The sequence below is a fragment of the Schistocerca nitens genome, chromosome 3, assembly GCF_023898315.1.
Source record: "Schistocerca nitens isolate TAMUIC-IGC-003100 chromosome 3, iqSchNite1.1, whole genome shotgun sequence".
Lineage (NCBI taxonomy): Eukaryota > Metazoa > Arthropoda > Insecta > Orthoptera > Acrididae > Schistocerca > Schistocerca nitens.
In genome coordinates, this window is record NC_064616.1 from 735,955,163 (window position 1) to 735,979,524 (window position 24,362).

The 24,362-nt window shown below is 37.5% G+C and overlaps 1 protein-coding gene across 1 annotated transcript in view; it reads right to left on the bottom strand.

The window, feature by feature from the left end:
* Nucleotides 1-24,362, bottom strand: part of LOC126248710 (acyl-CoA synthetase short-chain family member 3, mitochondrial) — a 345,178-nt gene that overhangs the window by 74,362 nt on the left and 246,454 nt on the right. Inside the window, exons 8-9 of the mRNA XM_049950007.1 lie at nt 19,042-19,152; nt 4,616-4,688 (exon numbers count right to left, since the gene is read on the bottom strand). Of these exons, the coding sequence (XP_049805964.1) occupies nt 4,616-4,688; nt 19,042-19,152 (184 nt within the window). The remainder of the gene's footprint in view (nt 1-4,615; nt 4,689-19,041; nt 19,153-24,362) is intronic.

Genomic DNA, 24,362 nt, shown 5'->3' on the forward strand with positions numbered 1-24,362 from the left:
AAACACAAAGGTTTGGCACTTTTTTCAGTGTTTTCTCAGTAACTGGTTTCCAGTGGTTTTACACAAAAGTGCCATTACCAGTTTTAAAAAGCATTAAATTTTCTATATGTTTCATACATAACATGTTGGAAAATTCAGAACAACAACTGAGATACAATGCTGTGAAAATCTCCAAAAATGCCAAGAAATTGCAAAAAGTTAGATATGTCAGTGGTTTTCTCTTAATAACATTTTTAGTGCAGTTTTGTGAACAGTGCATAATGACCAGTGTTACAGAGTATTTAATGTCATTCAAGATTAATACAAAATACTTGTAACCACCCCATACACACAATGAGAAATGTTGCATTAACAATTTTAGTGAAAGTGGATCAAAAATACCATACTCAGTCAAAATAGTATTCCTGAATGTAATATCATCTTAAAACCATTATTGGTATACAATATATATGCATAGTTCAAGAGTTTCATGTAATTTCTGTGGAATATATGTTTTAAAAAAAGAAATACACAAATTTTTGACAGTTCATTTCTTCAACCAATAGGCAGTGGACCACCTAACTCATCTTCTTTCATGTTGCATTCAGCCTCTGCTGCATTACCACATGATCTGCATCCACAATGAACACATACATTGGATCATTGAAGTCCTGCTTTTTTGCAGTTGCATTTGTTGACACAAGTCTTTTTGCACTGGCATGAGATCATGATCAGCAATGCCTGTGAAGCCGGTTCTTCAGTCATTGGTACTGTAGTCACATCACCAATGTCCTTCTTCCTGACCCACTTTGCATGTCTTTTTCATACTCTATCCACATTTGAACATGCAGGTAAGTTCTACATGCACAGTATTGAACTGCATCCCTTGTTGGAGGTAGGCAAGCCAGATCAAATTTGGTGTTTGTAGCAAAAACTTTAGGGAAGTGAAGAGATCACAAATCATGTATAGAACTGTTTGAGACACATCCACATAAAGTGCCACAAGGAAATTTTCAGTTGCTTCCACAAGCTTCTCTCTCTGTCTCTCTTTTGCAACACATTGAACATTTTAGTCTATGATCACAGAGGTGTTTCAGGTAACAGACATGGTCCCTCCCAATGCATGAAATGTACCTTTTCCATTCCACAAATTAATGTTGAAGTCAGCATTATCAAACAAAGTGGTATCACAGATTCCACATTCTGAATGAAGTCAAGTGAAGATTTATACACACTATTGTCATAAACTTCAGTACAAATGCCTTCTATAATGATACCAGCTACAACCTTGAGGATTTGAAAATGGTCTTCCTCCAAGTTACTTCTCCTTTTGATGTACCAGATATCACTGCATATTTTGCTCAGTTCATACATACAATACCAGGAACAAAAATGATCTGCACAAGGACTTAAAAGCACTTACTTTAGTTCAAAAAGGAGTCCATTACTCAGGAACACTCATCTTCAATAATTTGACAGCAAACATAAAAAATTAGTTACAAATAAAGATCAGTTTAAAAGGAGCCTAAAAGACTTACTAGTGGCCAACTCCTTCTACTCCATTGACGAATTTTTTAATAGAAACAAATGATGTATTGTATATATTCTTACTATTAGTATTGTTATTTCAGCTTTTTTTTTTTTTTTTTTTTTTTTTTTTTTTTTTTTTTTTTTTTTTTTAAATGTGACATGTTCCACATCCACGAGGCTCTCCTCAACATGGATCTATGGAACGAAAAACTAATCTAATCTAATCTAACCTAATCTGAACCAGTCTTTTTTTTTAAACATGAAAGTGGTGTCTGGCAATATGAGTCAGTAAACAATACCTCATACCCATAATTTTTTAAAATCTTGATTTTACAATTCTAATGTCCAGATGAAACTCTCCTTCAGTCTGGTAAACCAACTTCTCAAATTGAAACTGGCACTCTTCAGATTTCTCTTCCAAACCCAGTAGGTACTCTACTGCACAATTTTTTGTAGCATGATAAATGGTGTGCTCCATCAGCTGTTACTAAGTCAGTTCCCTCACATAAAGTGGAAGTGCACTGAAGTATTTCATGTAGTCCACTTGTGTACTGACAATATTCAGAATTAATTCTTTCATGGACAGTTTTCCACACAAAAACTCTCAATCACGTCAGCCCAGAGGGGTTTTCCTCTGTTTCTCCTCAAATTCCATAGGTAATTCATTGCCACAGAGGAAGTAATGGTCTCTGAAATTGAAGACATATTCATTCAGTGTCCTAACAGAGAGTCCAGGTGTGCACCAGGAAGCCCCTCTTCGGAGGTAAGCTGCTATCAGCTTGTCACAATTATATCTCATTTGACATGAAGAATGACTCTAGATTTTTTTCATGCTATTTAAAAAATCAGAATGTGCTGTACATTTGTGCTTTGCACTCGACTCGTGTAGTCTGTTTACAAGCCTCTCTTGAACTAACAACATTTCATCTTCACGCAGACTTTCAACATAGATGAAGCACATAACCAAATGTAAATCTGAATCTGACATTGCAAATGAACAAGCACATACTACAATACATCAAGAACTTCCACACACAGCAGTTCAATAGTAACTGACAGGAACTTTGCAAAACTCCAAGAGATGTCAAGGGGGATGGGGGAATACTGGAGAGGGGAGGGAGTGAAGGAGGAAGAGAAAGCCATGTCAACAATGTGTCAGCAATGAAAATACAATAAGATCTATTTCCAACTGTGTTTCATTGACACACAAGTAAATGTTAACGTGTTGACAATTTGTGTTTTTGTTTTTCAAAAATATGTATTCCCCAGAAATTACATAAATCTCATGAACTACATGTATAAATCATATACATAATGGCTTTTAGATGATATTACAATCAAGACTACTATTTTTGACTGAGGATGGTATTTTCAGTCTCAAGTCCACTTTCTTGGCATGTATAGGGGGTAATTCCAAATATTTTTTATGAATCTTTAAGGAAATTAAATCCTCTACAACAATGATTACTATGTATTGTGCACAAAACTGCACTAAAAAGGGTTATTACGGCAAAAACTACTAAAATATATAACTCTTTGCAATCTCCTGACTTTTTGGAGATTTTCACAGCCTCATATCTCAGCAGCTGTTCTGAGTTTTCCAACATGTTATGTACGAAACTTTAAAACTGATAGTGCTATATTTTTGCCTAAAATCACTGGAAGCTAGTTACTGAGGAAAAACTGAAAAAAGTGACATTTCTTGGTAGTTTTTCCAAGATGGCAGACAATGCACAAAAGGAGGGGGGATCTAAAATTTGGATTTTTTACAAGACAACTTACCTAAGGATCAAAATTACTCCACCTTTTGCAAATCCAAAATGTTATCTCTACAGGGTTATAATGTATTTAAGTCTCTACAAAATACAAGTAAGAAACAATGCACAAAAATGCCTCAGTGCATATTAAAAATGTAGAATGCTCAAATTAATCAAGACATTAAAGGCAAAAATTACATACCATTAATTTGTAGACAAATAACTGAATTGTTGAATACACAGCCACTTTATTCTTTTGATCTTACTAGGATCACACTGTGTTCTAACTGCCCATTACCACTGAGTTATATACATTTAAGCTTCAGATAACGGAAAAATACATTTTTTCCCTTTTTTTCAATGGCTTAAGGCCAAAACCATGACAGAAATATAAAATAAAGAAGTAGTACTGTCAAATGGCAGAAATATCAATCAAACTCCAAACACCAATAAAATAATTTTACTTGTTTATGAGGACGTAATGAAGTGTGATAAAAACTATACAAATTGAATGTTTATATGCAAAAAATGTAACTGTTTACAGTTTTCAATTTGTTAATGTGTGTTTAAAATGCTGACAGTGATGTTAAATCACTAAATAAATTTTTTGTATGAAACTGATATGTAACAGCATTGTGTTTGTTCATTCATTGCCATTTAATATAATGCTGAGAGATATAAAGACATGTGTGGCAAAGAAGAGCACTATAACATTGTAGGTATCTGATGACATTATTTAAGAAAAAATGTCAGTAACCTTAAAATATATTTTCAATAATTTTTTTAAATATTTTCAGAGTGTTCAGTAATGAAGTGGAACTAATACATTCCATCAAATTGTTCATTGAAAGATCAGTGCTGCAAGCTATAAACTCCTTGACACTTCTGGTTGTTAACATTGGCTATGTAGACAGTGAAATTTGTAAATTATGTCATAAATGGTCTGTTTACAAGAACTACAGGCAAGAACAATAAAGGAGACATTTTTATGGCTAAAGCAACTTGTAAATTAGTTTTAGTTTGTTACTGAACCTATTGCTGTGAAATTCCATTTTTACAGAATATATCTTTTAGGTGTACATTTATTTTAAATTTATTTCTTTTTATAGCAATGCTCCATTCACTTCCTTCAGTTATACAGTTGGTTGGTTAGTTAGTTAGTCAGTCATTTAGTTAGTTACTTTCAGGTTTCATGGATCATTTGCATGATAAACAGTAATGATGTGGAATGTTTCATTTTACATTCACATTCCAAATTAATTGGTAAATATGGCTTCATGCTGAATATTTATGTTATAGGTTTTAGAAAAACATTTAATTTTGAGAAATAGCTGATACAGGGAACTTACATGGAAGACTTTCTCAGCCCACTGTTTGGTTTCATGATCACAGTGCTCTCCTGCGACAAACAACGTTCTCAACCTAGAACAAAGTCAATGTGCTTATCGAACTGAACCTTTCAAGGTAAGCAGTTTTGATATTAATAGATAAAAATGTTCTTAACTGCTATTCAATCTGTGATAATATTAATGAATTTATAGTATACTAATTGCTTACAATAGCTGTCATATTCATTCATATCACTTCTAAACTGAAGCTAAACGTGAATATTAATATGTTGATGGAGTTGGAGGAGTGTCCACTTACCACTCAATAAAACAGAAAACAATACTGGGAACAGGCAAGATGGTAATGTATACAGGTGCGAAAAGGATAATTATAATGCTCCAAATTCCAGACCAGTATACAGGGTGTTACAAAATGGTACTGACAAACTTTGAGGGATTGTAGAGGGTGTCTTGGGGAAGAAATTGTGGATGGAATCCATATCTGGAAGTGCCGTCCAATGACACTACTCATAATTGAAGTTATAGGCACTGGTGCCTGTCATTAGGCCATTCCTTTGGAAGCAAATGTAACTTTGCATGCTAACAAACCAAGGGCAGAACATCTCACAATGTTGTTTGTTATTCAGTGATTGTGACTCAGTGCCACAACCACCAGTGGCGAAAAGGGAACTAGCTGCTACATAGACAAGCTTTGTCTCCTATGAATGTATGTATGTGATTGTCTGTTGCCTTGGTGGATGATAGTTTCAGAAACAGGTTTCCATCCACACAGTTTATTTTTCTCATGGACTCCACTAAACTCTCCTATGTTTTTCAGTATACAGGAAAACATAAACTACAGTTGCAAACCATTGCCTGAAACCTGCAACCACTAAGACAACAGAGCATACCGTTCATAGCAGACAAGGCCTGGCTATGCACCAACTAGCTCCATCTTCTCCACTGGCGATCACAGTGTTCAGTCATTATCACTGAATGACATTCGACACTGCGAGACATGCCACCTACATTCCGTCAGCATACAAAGTCATGTTTACTGAAAAAGGGGTGCCCCAGGGCAGGTGCAGGCTCTTGTAACTTTGATACTCTGAAGGGTCTTTGGGTGATGTTTCCAGACTTGGATTCCTATCTGCAGTTTTTCATCATGAGTCCATCTTCAGCTCCTTGAGGTGCATTAGTATCATTTTGTAAGAATCTGTAGATACAAGTTATAAGTAAGGGCATATATAGTCACCCCAGAAGCTGGATCAGCAGAGATAAGATTTAAAGGTACTTTGTGCCCTCACTAGTTCAAGATTTGGAATAACTGCTTTTCATCACCTAGTCATGCACATTTCCTTTTTCTCCTATTCTCCATCTCCATCATGATGAAAGACATTTAGAAAATTAAAAAAGCTGGAGATGCAGCTGCATTTTTAACTAAAGTATGTTTCAGTCCTGCACGAGTTGTCTCTAAGTTGAATTTTTTCATTTGTGACATGTATTACTAATAAGCAGTGAAACTTATCACATATAGTGGACACGATGGAATTTCCTTAATTTCTAGAGGGCAGTTTAACAAAAATAAATGCAGAAACTTTTCTTTATTCATATTACAATCTTTTGAAGAGCCTACATGCCATATACTGAAAGAAATATAGTTGTGTTGAGAAGCACAGGAGATGCAATATATAATGTTAAAAATCTCAGATCTATGAACTTTGGCCACTTGCAACTCAAACTGAATGTAGTCAATTGTGCTTGTGTATAATATGTATTTATACTACAAAAGCACATGTTGATGAATGCTTCATGTTTTGACATAAATTTTCTAAAGTGGCAATCAAATGCTATATGTCCATTTTAAAACTATATTTTTCAAGTGTTTGGGAAATGTTTCATGGGAAGGTTTTTATCACAAGGAACATTGGAGGTATGGTGATGCTGTGTCCAATGATTTATTCTGAACATTTTTTAATGTTACATCTTTCCATTTACTGCAACGAACATTAACAGTCCTGAAGGCCAAATTCAGCCTCTAGAGTGACCATCCCTCTATAAATGATATCATCATCTCCAGAAAATCTTAGATCCTGATGAAACTGGTAACTAAGTTATATATACAAATAGAGAATATATTTCTTTGTGTAATGCCTGACATTACATTTGTTTCAGATGATGATTCCTCACCTAGAATCACACAACCTGTTGTTGTTACGTTGGTAATACAGCACCACATTTCATCCTTGCTATAACTGTCTCCAAAATGGTGGGCTACCTTTGTTTTGTTGTTGTTCCTTTCTCTTCCTGTGTACGTCACGTAATGCTGATGTGGGAATAGAAGTGCATTATGAATAGTTGTAATTGTTATTTATCTATGACTTCTTAAACATCAGTGCATTCTAACCGGTTATGGGTCCAAAGCAGTAAATCTGTGCAGTGAAGTATGTGTCATGCTGGTAGGAGTATATTAGGGGTCATCAAAAACGTTCCATTTGAAGGCCATAGAGTCCAGAATCAGTATGCTAATCAGGCAAAATTGCTGTGAGCATTGAGGCCATCATCTCACTGACACACCAGGTAGAAGATACACATTTGGTAAAACACTCTGTTCTGCTGTGTGAATAAGTCTCTAACTGCCTGCTGCACATCTTCACCTGACAGGAATCATTGAACCTTCAAGGCCTTCCTTAAGGGACCAAAGGCATGATAATCACATGAGAAGGAATCAGGACTATTGGGTGGGTGCTTGAGTGTCTCCCATTTGAGTTGGTGTAGCTTCTGCACTACAGTATTTGTGATAAAAGGGCATGTGTTATCATAAAGCAGCAGCACCCCTTTTCATGCACCATTACACAACAGTCGTTTTTGACAGACATGCTGGCCAATACATATTCTTCATCCTCTGAGGGATGTCTACTGGTATTTGTCCTTTGGTGGCCAAGAAAAAAAAATTGTGACAGAACATTGGTCTTGTTTCGGCACATTTGGTAAGAATATTGCCATAGTTCACATTTCCACATTTACTGCACACACATCAGAAAGGTATGAATGCCACACTAATCCCTTGCCTACATGTCAGTACTTATATATGTCTGCCCCCGGTAGCTGAGTGGTCAGCATGACAGGCTGTCAATCCTAAGGGCCCGGGTTCGATTCCCGGCTGGGTCGGATATTTTCTCTGCTCAGGTATGTCTACTGAGGGATGTGTTGTCCTAATCATCATCATTTCATCCCCATCGACATGCAAGTCACCGAAGTGGTGTCAAATTGAAAGACTTGCACCAGGCAAGCGATGTACCCGATGGGAGGCCCTCGTCACGTGACATTATTATTAGTGCTTATAGATTCACATAGAAGTCACACTACATTTCATATGCACTGTAGCAATACCCTCAAATGGTTATGTCCCTTTATTGTTTGCAAAACTTGTTGTGATTTAGTGTTTTGCCAAAGTCATAAGCATTTGAACTCTCTTTTTGGAAGAAACCAGTTAAGTGATTTAATACCCATGAATTCAGGGTTTCCAAAAAATATTGAAATTAAAGTTTGACAGAAACCACTACTCCTGTGGTAGATAAACTAAAGATTAAAGATGATTACACATGAAAGTTTAAGATGAAACTATTTCCAATTCATGAAATATGCCATGGGTGCTAGTCCCGCAAAAAATGCAGAGAAGGATATAGATGCTTGGACATTTATTCTTTTGTATGTAGATAAATATCTTCAGGCACACGAGGAAAACGCAACAAAGGCAAAGGAAGCTTGGGATACCCCAGAAAATCTTTTTGCTGGTAAGACTAAAACCAGGTGGATGAATCTTTTGGATGCTCTGTTGGACACCACATTACCCAAATTTGAAGGAAATGTTCAGAATTCTGTAACTCATACCCTGGATGTAGCCAGCAAAGTGTAGAGCATGGGTGTACTAGTTGATGGTGGACTAACTGCACTCTTTATGCTGAGAGGTTTACCAAAAGTTTGCATGCTTTTACAGATGAGTATAGAGACCAGTAGGACTACAATGAGTGAAAATTCATCATCAGAAAACATCAAACATAGTTTGCTAAATGGAAATATGGAAGCATACTTCAAGCTAGACAAAGATGGTGGTGACAATGCTTTACAGCAAAGCATGGTAAGAAATCACAGCAGAGGTTTTACAAAGATAACCAAAAAAAGGAGAAAACAAAATGTTTGTTTTCATGGAACTGTGGTCACTTCAAGTCTGACTGTCACCAGAGGCAAGAGTCATCAAAGAAGGATTTGAACTGAGAAGACAAGTCACTGTTTTAGTGGTGTATCAGATTTTAACCAGAATGAATGGATAATTTATTTCAGAGAACCATCCCACATGACTTCAAGAAAATGGTGTGTGCTTTCAAAATTTTGTACAAGAAAATTTCAAACAAAAAATTGTAAAGTGTGCTAATGTTGGATTAATTCACCAGGTATATCTTCCATCAAAAATGGTTTGCTTTCTTAGCCACTAAGTTGTTGTCAGTCTGTGCTTTGGTTTCTGATAAATATGGATGTACAATGTTCAAAAGGGGTGAGATATTTTGTTCTGGATTGGAGTCAAATAGCATTTATAAACTAGTAAATGTTGAAATTGTGTCAGTCAAGTACACTCTAGCTGTCAGTAATATTATAACACACTGGAAATTCCTGGATGGAACAATACATAAAATAAAGGGAAGGCAACCACTCACCTATAATGGTCTGATGTGTGGTGCATAGATACACATGACAGAAATAGTGTTCACACTAGCATTTAAGCTCTTACTCTTCTTCTCATGAAAGTACACACAGTTACACACACAAACACCCAAATGTTCACTAACATGGCCACAGTGAGACTGATTATTGTCTATCAGTTATTGAGAGCAGTTGTCTGGGAAGATGAAGGTGGAAAGTGGATAGAGAAGGACACACAAGGCAAGGAGAGGCTAATGGGATAGTGTGAGGCAGATCTTTTGACAGACATCTCAGTGGCTGGACACCAAGATGAGAGGAGTCCAGGGGGTAGAGCATATAAGAGATATACAGAGAGGAAGAGAGTTGGGGTGAGGGAAGGGAGTAAAGAAGAGGAAGATGGAGACAAAAAGGTTGACAGGGAGGGGAGTGAGAAAGAGGAATGAGTGGAAAAGAAAGGGGAGGGGTAGAGAGAGAGAGAGAGAGAGAGAGAGAGAGAGAGAGAGAGAGAGAGAGAGAATGCCCCTGCAGGGGGGAGAAGAAAGAGGGGTGAGAGGTGGCAGAAACAAGTAGGTAATCTGCCTGAGGAAGGAGCAGTGTGGAAAGAAGGAAGAAGTGTAGAGGTAAGGGGAGGCAGTGAGACACAGGTAGCAGAGGTTTTCCAGAGGGATTGTCAGAGTGCAAGGATATGCTGGAGAGACGGTGTCCGCCAGTGTAGTACAGAGAAACTTGTACTGCAAGGGAATATTCAAATGGCTGATTTGTGGAAGCCATTTGTGGTTCTGTGTGCAGATTGTTCAGCAACTGGATGGTCAAGTCTGTGGTTTGCCACAGTTCAGTGGTGTCCATTCGTGCAAGCAGACATTAGTGGTGGTGGATGTGTGGGGCAGGTCTTAGACCTAGGCCAATTGCAAGGGAATGACATAGGGTGCAGGACTGAAATAGGGATGGGCAAGGATATTCTGTAGGCTGGGTGATTTGGGTCAAATTTTGAGTAGGATATGCCTTATGTCAAGGCACTATGAGAGATAGTTGAAGCCCCAATGAAGGATGTCATTTAAATTTTCAAGGACAGGGTGATACTGAGTGATCAGAGGAATGCATTTCATGGCACGTTGACAGGTTTACTTTTGTCAGAGAAGAAGATGGCATGGGAGATCTGTTTACGGATGAGCAGGATGGGATATTGTCCATTCATTAGAAGCTCTGATTTTAGTCATCTAAGTATTTTGAAAACTCCACCCCCTGACTACAGCCAACCAAAGCATCACATAGAACATTGTTCACAATGCAGTTCCAGCCTCCCACCAACTGTAATCCTCCTCCCCTTTCACCTGGTCATCTCTGATAATCTTTCAGGAAGTTCTCAAATGCAGTGTGGCCTCACTTTTCTTTCCTAAGCCCCTCCCCAGTGAGTCCCACATCACTCCTATGGAACACATAGTTATTTGTAGCCTGAAAATCAATCCATGCATTATCATCCTTTCTGCAGACAGGGGCACCACCTCAGTGGTCATGAATCATAGTGACTATGTGGCTGAGGGTCTCCACCAACTTTCCAAAACCTCTGCACACAAAGCTTATGACCATGATCCCATCCCAAAAGTTCAATGTGACCTACAGCAGCTTCTCAAAGTCCTTGGTTCACCCCAAAACCTGACACTTGAATAAATGTCCCTCATCACACCAGCAACCCCCTCCTCCCCAGCCCTACATTTTACCTACATCCCAAACTCCACAAACTAAACACCCAGAGATCTTGCTGCAAGTCATCCCACTGTGACTGGGTACAATGCTTCTGTGGAACAAACCTCTGCCTTTGTTGACTAACACTTCCAAACTATTGTTCATGATCTCTCACCCTACATTCAACACACTGCTCACTTCCCTCACCACCTTTCCACAGTTGCTGTCCATTGCTGCCGGACTCCTTGTTGGTCACTGTGGATGTGATGACCTTGGACACCAACAGCCCCCATCTCCATGGCCATGATGGAATACTACTTTTCTCAACAGCCTTCTGATACTGCCTCTTTCCTAATCCTTCTAGCCAACCACAACCTGACCCACAATTATTTCAATTTTGAAGGTCAATTCTATAAACAAGTCCACGGTACTCACATGGTACCATCCAATACCTATTTATTTATGGGCCATCAAGAGAACTTCCTGTCCAGTCAACACCCAAAACCCCGTTCAGGTTCACTGATGACATTTTCATGGTCTGGTCTCATGACAGGGACAACCTTTGGTCTTTCCTCCAGAGCCTCAGCACCCACTCCCAAATAGCTTCACCTGTTCCTTCTCAGCTCAATCAGATAACTTCCTAGATGTTGATCTCCACCTCCCAAATGGCTCCATAAATATGTCTGTTCATAAAAAGTGTGACAATCATCAACATTACCTACATTTTGAGAGCTATCACTCATTCCATGTCAGAAAGTCTCTTCTTTACAGCCTTGCCAACCCTGAATGCTACATCTGCAGTGGCAAGCAAAAGTTTTCAAATTAAACTGATACACTTACCGGAGCCTTAATGATCAATCTCTTAATATGATAATCCACAAACGGATCTCCCATAACATCTCCTCCTCAGACATCAGTAATCAACACCCCCCCCCCCCCCCAGGCACTCTGGGAAGGTAAAAAATGTAGTGTAGTCAAGCGTTTTTCTTTCAAGAAAATTATTTAAAAGTTGTTATTGCAAGGGTTTTAATGGGGTCAGAACTGTAACTTTTTTATAGCTACTTATAATTTTAGCATTTGTCTTCCAAAATATTAAAAGTACTCCATACCCCCATGTCTAGGCCCTCCCCACCTACAAAATATCATATGGGTACCCTTGCTCACTAGGTTTTGACTACCTCTCATCGTGTCCCGAGATGAGGGATATTATACCCAAAAATCCTACCAACATTGTCTAAAGTAGTGTTCCACTGTTCTTCCAACTTACAGAATATCCTTGTCATCCCTATTCCATTCCTGGGAAAACAAGAAGCTGGGGGATCTTGCCACACCAACTACCACAGTTAAACATATAACTTTAAGTCATGCAGCCAAAAAGGCAGTTTATTTGAGACAGTTGACATGAGAGTCTTCAAATAATATGCATAACAACCCTGTAATCATTCTGCATGACAACAAGAGCTTTCTTAGACTGTCCCAAAATCCTGTGCTGCATTCTACTCTGAAACATGTTTGTGCTAAGGAACATTTTATTAGACAGTAAGTGAAAAAAGTGAGATTGTTGTTAAGTACGTGAAGTTAAAGGAAATGCCTGCTGATATATTAACTAAACCACTTACTAAGACACGACACATTATCTTATTCATAAGTCACCAAACTAAGTGGTGGTGTTGTTACATTAGTAATTTGGCACTGCATTTCATCTTTGCTGTGACTGTCTGCAAGGCACTGGACTATTTTCAATGTCTGCAAGGCAGTGGACTATGTTTGTTTTGTTGTTGTTCCTTTTCCTTCCTGTGTGAATACAAGTGTATTATTTATGCATGTAATTGTTATTTATCCATCCCACCTTGAGAACCAGCACATTTATACTACCTGAAAACAATTTCTTAATCTAATATTATACCAAACCATGCACTTTAGTGATTAATCAGTGCACAAGAAACATTATGTCAGCCTAATTGCTATTTTTGATAGACACACAAACAAAAGATACAGGTCTTGGCTAGCTTTTGGAATGCACTTTCTTTTTCTAGCTGTAGGAGAAATACACACACACACACACACACACACACACACACAGCACCTTTGCCTTTTGGTGGGTCATCTCCTGTATTGCTAAATAGTTCATAATTTTCAACCAGCACTACCCATACATTTTGATTGCTAATTTCTGTAGAGTTTTTGACCTACTGAGTGGACAGTGACCTACTTTCACATGCAGGTCGTTTCTGAAACTCCATTTATCTTTTAGTAGAAGAGTTTATTAGCTTCAAGGAAAGTTATCATAAAGGAAGATAAAATGTGTTCAAGAACACTACATAAAATTCAATTTAGTGACATAAATGCTTAATTATGCATATCAGTTTTATAGTACCTCTCAAAAATGAAAAGGAGAGGGGTTCATTTTCAGTCATGACATGTACGTTATTGTTTGAATGTCTGTTCTCAACAACAGTAGCAGGCAGAATAAGTCTTAGCTCATACCTAATTTAAAATGCAATAGGAAATTCAGTAGCTTTTGACATTTGCATTCGGGAGGATGATGGTTCAAACCCTTGTCTGGTCATCCTAATATAGGTTTTCTGTGATTCACATAAATTGCTTCAGGCAAATGCTGGGACAGTTCCTCCAAAAGGGCATGGCTGACTTCCTTCCCCATCCTTCCATAATGCAATGGAGCCGATGACCTTGTTGTCTGGTCCCCTCACCCAACCAACCAACACTTGCATTTATCAATAAGTTTACTAATTCATCCATTTCATAGACATTAGCTTACTCCTGTGATTCCCCCACTGTATTCATCAAACAAATGATGAGAGCAACTACAACAAGAACTTCATAAACAAAAGAATTCCAAAAGAGAATTTCAGTATCAAATATGTTTTAATCCAGTATTCTTAACTGAACAAATTCTTTGACATTGGTGATGGATTTCAAATAAGAGCACACCTCTTGCAGACTTCTCACAGATCTATAGCAAGGATTTTGCCCTCAGATTCATAGAAGAACTGTATGCACAGCTTTCATTATATTCATTTTGAGCACATTTACTTTTTTCTGGTTACAGTCTTAAGAGAGTTTCTGAACCTGTTGCACAGCTGTCTTTACTTCTTTAGCAACTGTCACATTTTGTTAAATGTATTATGGATCCATACAATTCCTCATTACCTTGATCAGTACATATTCACACAATATCTATATCTATAGCTTACACTGCAAATCATTCAGTCATGTTGATCATAAACTGACTGTAAGGTCAAGTAAAATAATTTTGTTTATGTAAATAAATGGTAAACCTAAGTTGAATAAAGTAATACTAGAACAATTAGCACAAGAGAGGAAAAATTATCAAAATCAGAAAGCGTCCAGCCAGATATTGTTAAGGTTAATTCAGTGTTAGTGTAGGGACCGATAATTAGAATCTGAAGTGAATCAAAGGTTATTACAATTATAATTAGCTTATTTAGGATATGCATTAGATTCAATTAAAACAAAAAACTAACTGTGTGAGATGTGAACTGTGGTAACAGAATGGAGGTTTCTTGACAGGGTCACTTGTAGAAGCAGCAGAGGAGTTTTGTGGAAGAAATGCTGACAGAAAGGAATACAAGGAGATCCCTTGGTGGAAACCTGAAGCTAAAGAAGCAGTTTTGAAGAAGAATTAGGCCTTTGGAGTATGATTTCAACAAAGGAGATCAGAAGATACAGGAAAATATAATGTGAGAAAGTGGGAGGGACAAAAAGTGTTTGCAGAGAAAAAAGAAATTGGACAAAAAAATGGGAATGAAATGGAAAGGAGGAAAACCTCAAAGAGGTGTAGAGGACATATTTGATGATTTGCTAAATCCATAAAGAGCAGCAGAGTAAGACAGAGGTATAGAGCAGACACCCTGTGAACTGGAAATAGAAAAAGAGCTGTTGTGGATGCAAGTGGATGAAGCACTAAAGTATATGAAAGGACGAAAGGTGCAACTAAGTGTGGAAATGATCAGAGCAGATGTGAGGACACAGTAGATGAATAGAGCTATATGGAAGAAACTGAGAACTCCAGAAGACTGGAAGGTGTACCTGTCTTAGAAGAAGGAAGTGGAAAAAATGTAAAAAAACTACAGAGCCATTACCCTTACATGTGACTACACAAATATTATGAGAGGATTCCGGGGAGACAGAACAATGCAAAAGCAACTGAGAAAAGAATAGTATGGATTGAGGCCCATGGTAGATTTCGTATTTGCAGTGAACAAGTTGCAGAAACACTGTTACGATTATGGCAGAGATCTACTGCTGGTCTTCCTGTATTTAGAGAAGGCATATGACACTATATCCAGTTTGGAAAGCACTTAGCACAAAGTCTGCTTCTATACCTCTTTCCTTCCAAGGATTAAAGAATTGTTCCAGGGAAGTATAAGCTGTATGAGAGTAGGAAGAGAGAGACAGAGAGAGAAGGATGGCTAACACAGAGAAATGATCTGAAACAGAGAGCTGCACTATCTTTATTACTTTTCGTAGTTGTGATGGAAGATATAATGGTACAAGTGGCAAGAGAGTTTGGGAACAGGATGACAGCAGTGTCTTATGCCGATGATTTGATGGCATGAGAGAAATGAGAGAAAAATTAGGATGGAGTACAGAAGCAATTACAAGTTTCTGAAGATGTTGTTCAGTTGGGGAGGGTCTGAAAACAGAGGGAAGTTTCAAGTACGGTACCTGAGGAGCATAATACAAGAAAATGGAAGAAATGACAGAGGAAACAGAATGGGAAAGCCAAGCTTATAGCTTTATTGGAAATGTGAGATAAATTATATGAAATAAAGAAGTCCCTTAGAGCAGCAAGCAGGTGATATACCAAATGTATTGTAGATCATTTCTGTTTTACACTGCAAAATGCAGGTCTTGAAGGAAGGGAAATCATAAGATGTAGGCAAGTGAAATGAAGTTTTTGGGAAGTCAGATAGATGTAACAAAAATAGAAAAAATGAGACATGAAAGTTTTTGTAAGATATCACATGAGGAACAACTATAAGAAAAGACTGAGGAAAGAAAATTAATATAGTATGGACATTTAAGGAGAATGGAGGAGACAAGAATGACTAGGAAGATATGAGAGAGGTCGATGAAGGCCAGGAGACCAAGGGACTAAAGGGGTGGAAGTAACCACCCAGAATAGAGGACACTATTGCTAGAGTAACAACAGAGAGGTGGTGTGAAGACTGGATAAGATGGAGAAAATTCTGTTGCTAGCACACCCTGCCAATTGTGGGAAACTGTATAAAATGATGATCAAGTTTTGCTGTCACAAAAATAATTCTTCTTCAACATTTATGGGCAAAAGCAAAGGGAAACTGAAGTCCTATACAAATATATTGAAAATTTTCTTCTTGAGCCATAAAATGAGGTGAATTCAATCAGGTTGGTGTCAATCTGGCCATTTACTGGTTTTTCCACATTTGGATGACTGAGTGTAGCATTTTAACCATTACATTGCAGCTGACCATTGTCGTGAATTCTTGACTAATCTATCAAAAACTAAGACATGTTGGAGTGTGCGCAACTAGAAAATCACATTGTCGGTAGGTGTGTGATTCTTGTGCTACACTTGTGAGAACATCTGCTGGCACCTGTTACTTCTGAAGTGTAACTGGTAAGTTGTAATATTATTGCCTGCATATGAATGTCTTAAGTGATACAGTTTCATTTTTTTGTTCATTCCTAATACTGCTTAGTCACTAAGCAGGCCTAATTACAAAACTGCATTTTTGTATGGTGAATCCAATCATGTGAGTATACCAAAAGGTTCTGGGACCAACACAGAAATCTAACTACAAACCAGAATTTCTTCTAAATGCAGTGAAAGCTGTCAAATCAGGAAAATTAAGCATCCAGAAAGCTTCAGAGCCATACACAGTTCCATATACCACATTAAATGAGAAACTCAAGGAAAGGTACAAACACAAAATAGGCAGTCAACCAGCATTAACCAACAGTGAGGAAAAAACCTTGTTGAAGGATTATTGTGTTGTGTGAAATGGGGGTTTCCTTTGAGGAACAGTGATGTTAGGGACATTGTACATGCATATCTCAATCAAGAAGGAAGGATTGAAAAAGTTGTTGTGACAATAGACCTGGGAATGAGTGGGTAAAATCTATTCTGAAAAGAAATAAAGAACTAATAATTAGAGTAAGTGAAAATGTAAAGAGGGCAAAGGCAGCAGTTACACGAGAAACAGTGACTTATTATTTTAAAAACCTTGAAGCAACCTTGACTGGTGTCCCTCCCTTCAACATTATAAACTATGATGAGACAAATTTTTGTGACAATCCTTGACAAATGAAAGTAATAGTGAAGTGAGGCACAAGACATCCTGAAAGGATAGTGGATACTTCCAAGTCAAGTATCAGTGTGATGATAACAGCAGCTGCTGACAGCTCAGGCCTTCCACCATACACAGTTTATAGGGCAAAACACCTCTATGATAGTTGGACTGAAGGAGGCATAACTGGTACAGGTTACAATAGAAACCAAAGTGGTTGGTTTGACCTAACAATGTTTGAATCATGGTTTGTTGAAATTGTCTTGCCTCATGCCTGGCAATTAGACAGACCTAAAGTGATTATAGGCGACAGTCACTTGAGTCATCTGTCATATAACATGATTAAACTGTGCCAGGAACAGGATATTAAATTTGTGCCTCTACCACCTAATTCTACCCATTGGTGTGGGCCACTTGATGTGGCCTTGTTTTAGACCTCTAAAACTTGCTTGGAAAAATGTGCTACGTGATTCAAAAGGAAGAATAGAGGAGTGGTGCAAAAATCTGAATTTCCTAGGTTGTTGAAAAAAACCTTTGAAAATATAGCTATCATGTCGAAACCAAATGTAATATCTAAGTTCATAAAAGCAGGAATTTTTCCTTTCTGTCCCAATAAAGTCATTTCACACATTTCACAAGCAAGTGACAACAATGCACATGGAACCAGCTCATAAGAAGTTTCTTGGGCAGCAGCCTTCAAAATGCAATTATAGCAGGTTTGCTCTAATGAAACATAAGGAAAGCTACGTCAAGCTAAGCATTTAGCATTAACTCCAGGAAAAGGGATTGTTATCAGCATCTTCAATGAAAATGATAGTGATGGGGCAGCAAGCAGGGAGTTCCTATCCAGAACATCTAACACTGATCTAGAACAGCATGAGTCAAATAAAAATGAAGAAATGCAGAAGGAGAAGGATAATGATTGGCATGAATATAAAGAAAATGACTTCATCATAGCAAAATTTCCTACGAAAAAAAGGTTCAGGACTTCTATTGGTAAATTTGAAAGGATATCTAATGACACCTATGAAATGACACTTCTGAGAAAGAAAGTTTTTGATGGTAATGTCTTTCCAGAAATTGATAATGCAACTGAGGTAGAAAGGGCCCAAATTATTAAAAAATTGTTCCAGAACATAGAAGGGAGGTTAATTTATTTTTAGATGGACATATGATGATGACATTGAGTAAATACTTTTCACATTGATTACAACATACAGTAACTAAAAATGAATATTTGTTTGTCAAATTTCGTCAATTCAAGTGTTTTGATAGCAAAAATCCCAAGTTTAATGTGCTTGTAAAAATTTTTTTAGTCTAGAAATTGTAAAATTTTGTTGCAAACACAGCAACATATTTTAAAAAAATCAAAATAGTGATCGGATTCACTCCACTGGAAGTCTGATTCCATTCTTGCATACAAAATAAAATGGTGATCGAATTTGCCCCAACTGAGGAGGTGAGAACAATCAACAATTAAATTAAAATAATAACTGCAATTATAAACTAAAAATAACATAATACATGAATATATCATTATCAAGGTTGTGAAATTAACATACTGAATTTTTATTCCGATATCACAAAAGTAAATGGACGAAATTAAAAAAAAAAAAAAATGCCGTTTTTGATTGGATTCACCTCATTTTATGGTACTCTCTAATACTAATTAGGTAGATAGCTATAAATATGACAATTAAGAAACATTTAATTTAACTATATTTAAGGCTGAATTCATTGGAAACTAACGATTCAGTTGAGTATCTCTTTCCATGTTGTATCTCAGGATCAACTCTCCTTATTACACGTAGTGCAGTTGGTGCAGTAAGCAAAGCATTTACTCGATGTTGTTGTATTATCCTGAAAGAAACAAAAAAAGAAGTGTATTAATATTTCTATGATTATGTGTTTTTTTTATGTAACAAGCATTCAGTGCAATACTTTTTGATAACTTTGTTTTCCTTAGTTTCTGCAAAATATTAGCCATGAGACTTAAAACTGAAAATAATGTTATTTATTAAAAACAATAGAGGGAAGAGGATAGATCACTTCTCACCATAAAGATGACATGTTGAGTTGCAGACCACACATAGTTTTGGCCAAAGCCTTCTTCAGAAAAGAAAATACATGCACATTGATTCACACAAGCAAGCACACCACATACACAATGAAATTATAATGTTACTCAACTGACAACAAAACCACAAGCATATAGCATATACCTGAGAAACAAATAAAATAAAAATGACAGATGCTCATATGCATGTTTCCTTGGCTCCGCTGTGTGCTCATTAGCATTTACCAATCAGTTCATGGTAAATAGTGTAGCACTTTAAGCACAATAAAGATTTGGTCCCACATTCTTACATAAATTCAGCAATGGTGGATTCTAAAATTACAGAAATAATTTTTGAGTAAACTATGGCTTTCAGCTAAATCATTAGATGATGAGCAAGCTTTGAAAAATATTTGTTTACCTCTAAAAAGATTAGATGGGTAGTTCACATAACTAATGAGGAGGTTTTGAATAGAATTGGGGAGAAGAGGAGTTTGTGGCACAACTTGACAAGAAGAAGGGACCGGTTGGTAGGACATGTTCTGAAGCATGAAGGCATCACAAATTTAGCATTGGAGGGCAGCGTGGAGGATAAAAATCGTAGAGGGAGACCAAGAGATGAATACACTAAGCAGATTCAGAAGGATGTAGGTTGCAGTAAGTACTGGGAGATGAAGAAACTCTAAAATGCACAAAAGTTCCTGTTTTAAATTCTGTAAACTATTAATTCAAATATGAAACAGGATTAGCCTGTAGTATGCTTTTAAAAATGATCTAAAGATTTTCTTGTTGAACATTCTATTCGCATATTAAATGACTTTTTGTCTCAAACTTATCTCTGGTATTACTTATAATAATAAAAAGAAATGCTAGTATGTAACTCAAGATTAATACTCTTATGATCTGTGCAGCATGTCTTGCGGAGCGGCTGTTAGCATCACTGGCTAGGGTATGACAGATTGCCAATTCAAACTCCATCATCAGCAAATATTTGTTATTTACTATTTATCATTACTGGAACGTTCTCAAAACTTATTATGTTTGTAACATTTCCATATTCTACAGTGTTCTATGTTTGTATAAAAAGCAGGACTCTTCACCCAGTTCTACTATAGTTGTACGATGCTGTCTGTAACAAATGTGCTTTCAGTTCTAATTGTAGTGTTTCATTGAGAATCCTGCTTTGTGATTACAATGTGACATTGTTTTGTGGAAATGCTGGGTACTTCAAAAGATTTACGCCACTACAGCTCCAATCAGAAATTGTGCAAGCCATTACTTACATGCATAAGAACATGATAAAAAATGTTGTACAAATAATAATAATAATGATTATAAAACATCCAACATTCCACATAACACCTTCACTTTATGTTTTTTCCCTTTGTCTTTCCTTTCTAGAAATACTTACCCCCAAGCTATGCATAGCACAATACTAACTAACACCTCTTCCTCTTTCTGAGCTCATCATCTCACTCATTATGGACGGATGCTGACTCAGTTTTTCAGGATAGCAAATGGGAAGTTGTGGTACAGAAGATGGCCCAGAGATCACCAGTGTGTGTGTGTGTAGTGAGTGAAGTGTTACAAAACAACGTGTGTGTAGTGTGCGCAGTGACTGATAGTGAGATATGAGTGGCATTACATTATTTTAATAAGTTATCTGTAAAAAAGTATTGTATACCAGGCGTAAATCTAATGATCATGTCTAACTAGAATTCTGTAAATATATGTGTAAATGAATTATCTTATTTTAAATTGATCTAAACTTGTAAATACTTTGACATGTCCTATATCCTTGTAAAAAGAGGTCTACGGATGAAAAAAGCTACTACTACTACTACTACTACTACTACTACAAGCAGTACACCATTCCAAAGGTCCATATATCAAGGAGAGTAATGGATTCCAACCTAACAGTAAGTCAACTGCACAAAAGGCATGAATCAGTGTTGTCTATAGATGCTGGCCAGGACCCTACCAATGGCCTTAGACCAATTACCAAATAAAGCAGACAGGGTGACATGATGTGTTTGGGAAGTATGTACTTTTACTTGGAAGGTATAGCCCAGTAATAGTTTAAGAACAACTAAGAGAATTTAATGGCTGGGACAAATCCCAGACCAATCTGAAGAAAACATTTGGTGACAATCTACAGAAAGTCCATTTAGCAAAAGAACATCTGAAGAACAGGGTCCAAAAGCATGGTTCAAAAAATGGTTCAAATGGCTCTGAGCACTATGGGACTTAACATCTATGGTCATCAGTCCCCTAGAACTTAGAACTACTTAAACCTAACTAACCTAAGGACATCACACAACACCCAGACATCACGAGGCAGAGAAAATCCCTGACCCCGCCGGGAATCGAACCCAGGAACCCGGGCGTGGGAAGCGAGAACACTACCGCACGACCACGAGCTGCGGGCCCAGAAGCATGGTGAAATGTCACAGTCATACATACAGAATGTTTTGGCCCTATGAAACATTGTGAATCTGAATATGACAGAGACCAACATGATGAAAGAAGTCACAGAAGATATGTCCTATCTGTTGTGGTAAAATAAGTCAAAACAGCATAAGAATTAATCAGATGGTGTCAGTGCATGGAGGAAATGCAACAGAAAAAAACAGTCAGACAAAATAGATATGATTGACTGCCAGGTGTTGTCACTTTCTCAACTGTGCAAGACCACCATGACCTCACTTCTTTCATATGTCAGATAGTAAGAGAAGAGATACAGCAATTTATCACAGCCAGATATATCAGACCAAGTACACAAGGGATAGTGGCTATTAATGTCAAACTCCTACGTCAGGAAGTAATAGAGAATGTCAAACAACAGGTTAACAATTTTTAGCACCAGTCTCAACCACCAGTTGTATGTACCATGAAAGATGGGCTCTCCCCACTCAGACTTATGCCACAGCTGTCGAATGATAACCCAGCATCTAACCAACACAGGTATAGTCAACTCCTCCACCAAGTATAACACCCACAAAAGGGCAGACATTTAGAGAACAGAGTACAAGACACCAGTACGTTTCCACTATGGACACCCTGGACAAGTTGCGTGTTACTGCAGAGAAAGAAAATGAGTTTTCAACAACTACTGCACCTTCACATGCCATAGATGAAAATCCTCTTGAGATGACCATTACTAAGATATCAGGATATCTCATCAGCTGTATCATCAACAGGCACACTGTCCAGGCACTGGTTCACTCAGAAGCTACTTTTCTGTAATGTTAAATGCTTATGATCTCCAGCAAAAGAGGAGTATATTCCATAATATGAAAACAACTACAGTGAATGTCACAATCAGGAAATGTGTACGGACAACAGGACCATGTATTGCAAGAGTAACTATCAGCTTTTGAATTTGGAATTATAACAGCATGTAATTATGATGTTATTCTGAGATGGAACTTCTTGCAGTCACAGACTGTGGAACATCAGAGATCATAACTGACAAAGCTATTCCAAGAAGCACATGTAACCAATATTGTTTGCCCCTGAAGAGATTGTTACCTCTGTCATGACTGAGACGAGTTCCAGTCATCAACCTGGATGCTTAATTAAACTGTGAAACTTTTGGTGATAGCAAATAGCTACTCAAGCACACAAAATAAGTCTACATGAAGAATCATGCACCTCTATCACTACAGACAATATGGTGAAGGAAGCAACTGTCAAACTGCCAATAGGGTCTGGTATGACTGAGGAACAACATCAGCGAGTCTTAGCCATTCTGTGCCAGTTTTCAGATACTTTAAAATCCTGAATGGAGAAAAGACAGACCAAGCAGCCCACAGTAAAATACCATATCAACAATGGGAATCATCTACCATTTGGCCGGCGTTGGTATGGGATCTGAACGATGCACAGTTCGAGAGGAACTGGGAAGATGCTGCAAGATGAGATCATTAAACCTTCAGAGAGTGGTTGTTCCTATTCTATGGCCCTTGTGAGCAAGATGGATTGCCCATGGCTTTTCTGTGTTGATTATTGGTGATTTTCATTAAATCATAAAGAATGATAACAAGCAATTGCTGTGCATTGATGACACCTTAGACTCTTGAAATGAGCACAGTATTTCTCAATATGGACATGCAGATGGGATTTTGGCAAATTAAGGTTGACAAGGCTGACTTTGAAAACACTGCCTTCATAACATCTGGCACCATTTATGAATGCAAAATTATATCATTTGGACTATGTTATGCTCAGTCACCTACAAGCATATGATGGACAACAATCTCTGACACCTTAAATGGCTGACATACCTTTGCTACCGTATGACATTGTTGTTTTGATGAAATTTGAAGAACATCCAAGGTACCTGACAAACGTGCTGAAGTATGCTCAGACTGCATGTCTGAATACAAAAACGACACTCTTCATCACCCAAGAAATAAAAATCTTAGACACCACAACACTATGGAGTTACTCCTGAGCTAGAGAAAATATGAGCAATAACTGATTTTCCAATTCCCCAGCAAATTTATGATGTGAGAAGTCTCCCAGGAGTGTGCTCATAGTACCAGTGATTCATAAAGGACATCTGCACCAAGGCATGGCCCTTGAAAGATCTATTGGAGGGAGATGCTAAATGTTTCCAGAATGAGATACAAGGAAGATCTTTCAGTGTCATTAAGGAAGCACTAACTTATTCTTCAGTCCTAGCAATGTATGAAGAGAATGATGGAACAAAACTTTACTACAATATTAGGGGGTGTGGGATGGGTGCATTTCTAGTACAAATTCAGGTAGGTACTGAAAACGTGGTAGCTTATGCTTCCAGGGTACTGACCAAGTCCAAGAGGAACTTGTCTACAACCAAGAGAAAGTGCAATGTTGTTGTTTGAGCTATCAACAAGTTATGGCCATATTTATTTGGCAAATGACTCACCACTGTGATCAACCAGCATTCTATATGTTGGTTGATTAACCTGAGATATCTGTCTGGTTGACTGGTGAGATGGGCACTGAGGCTTAAGGAGTATGATGACAC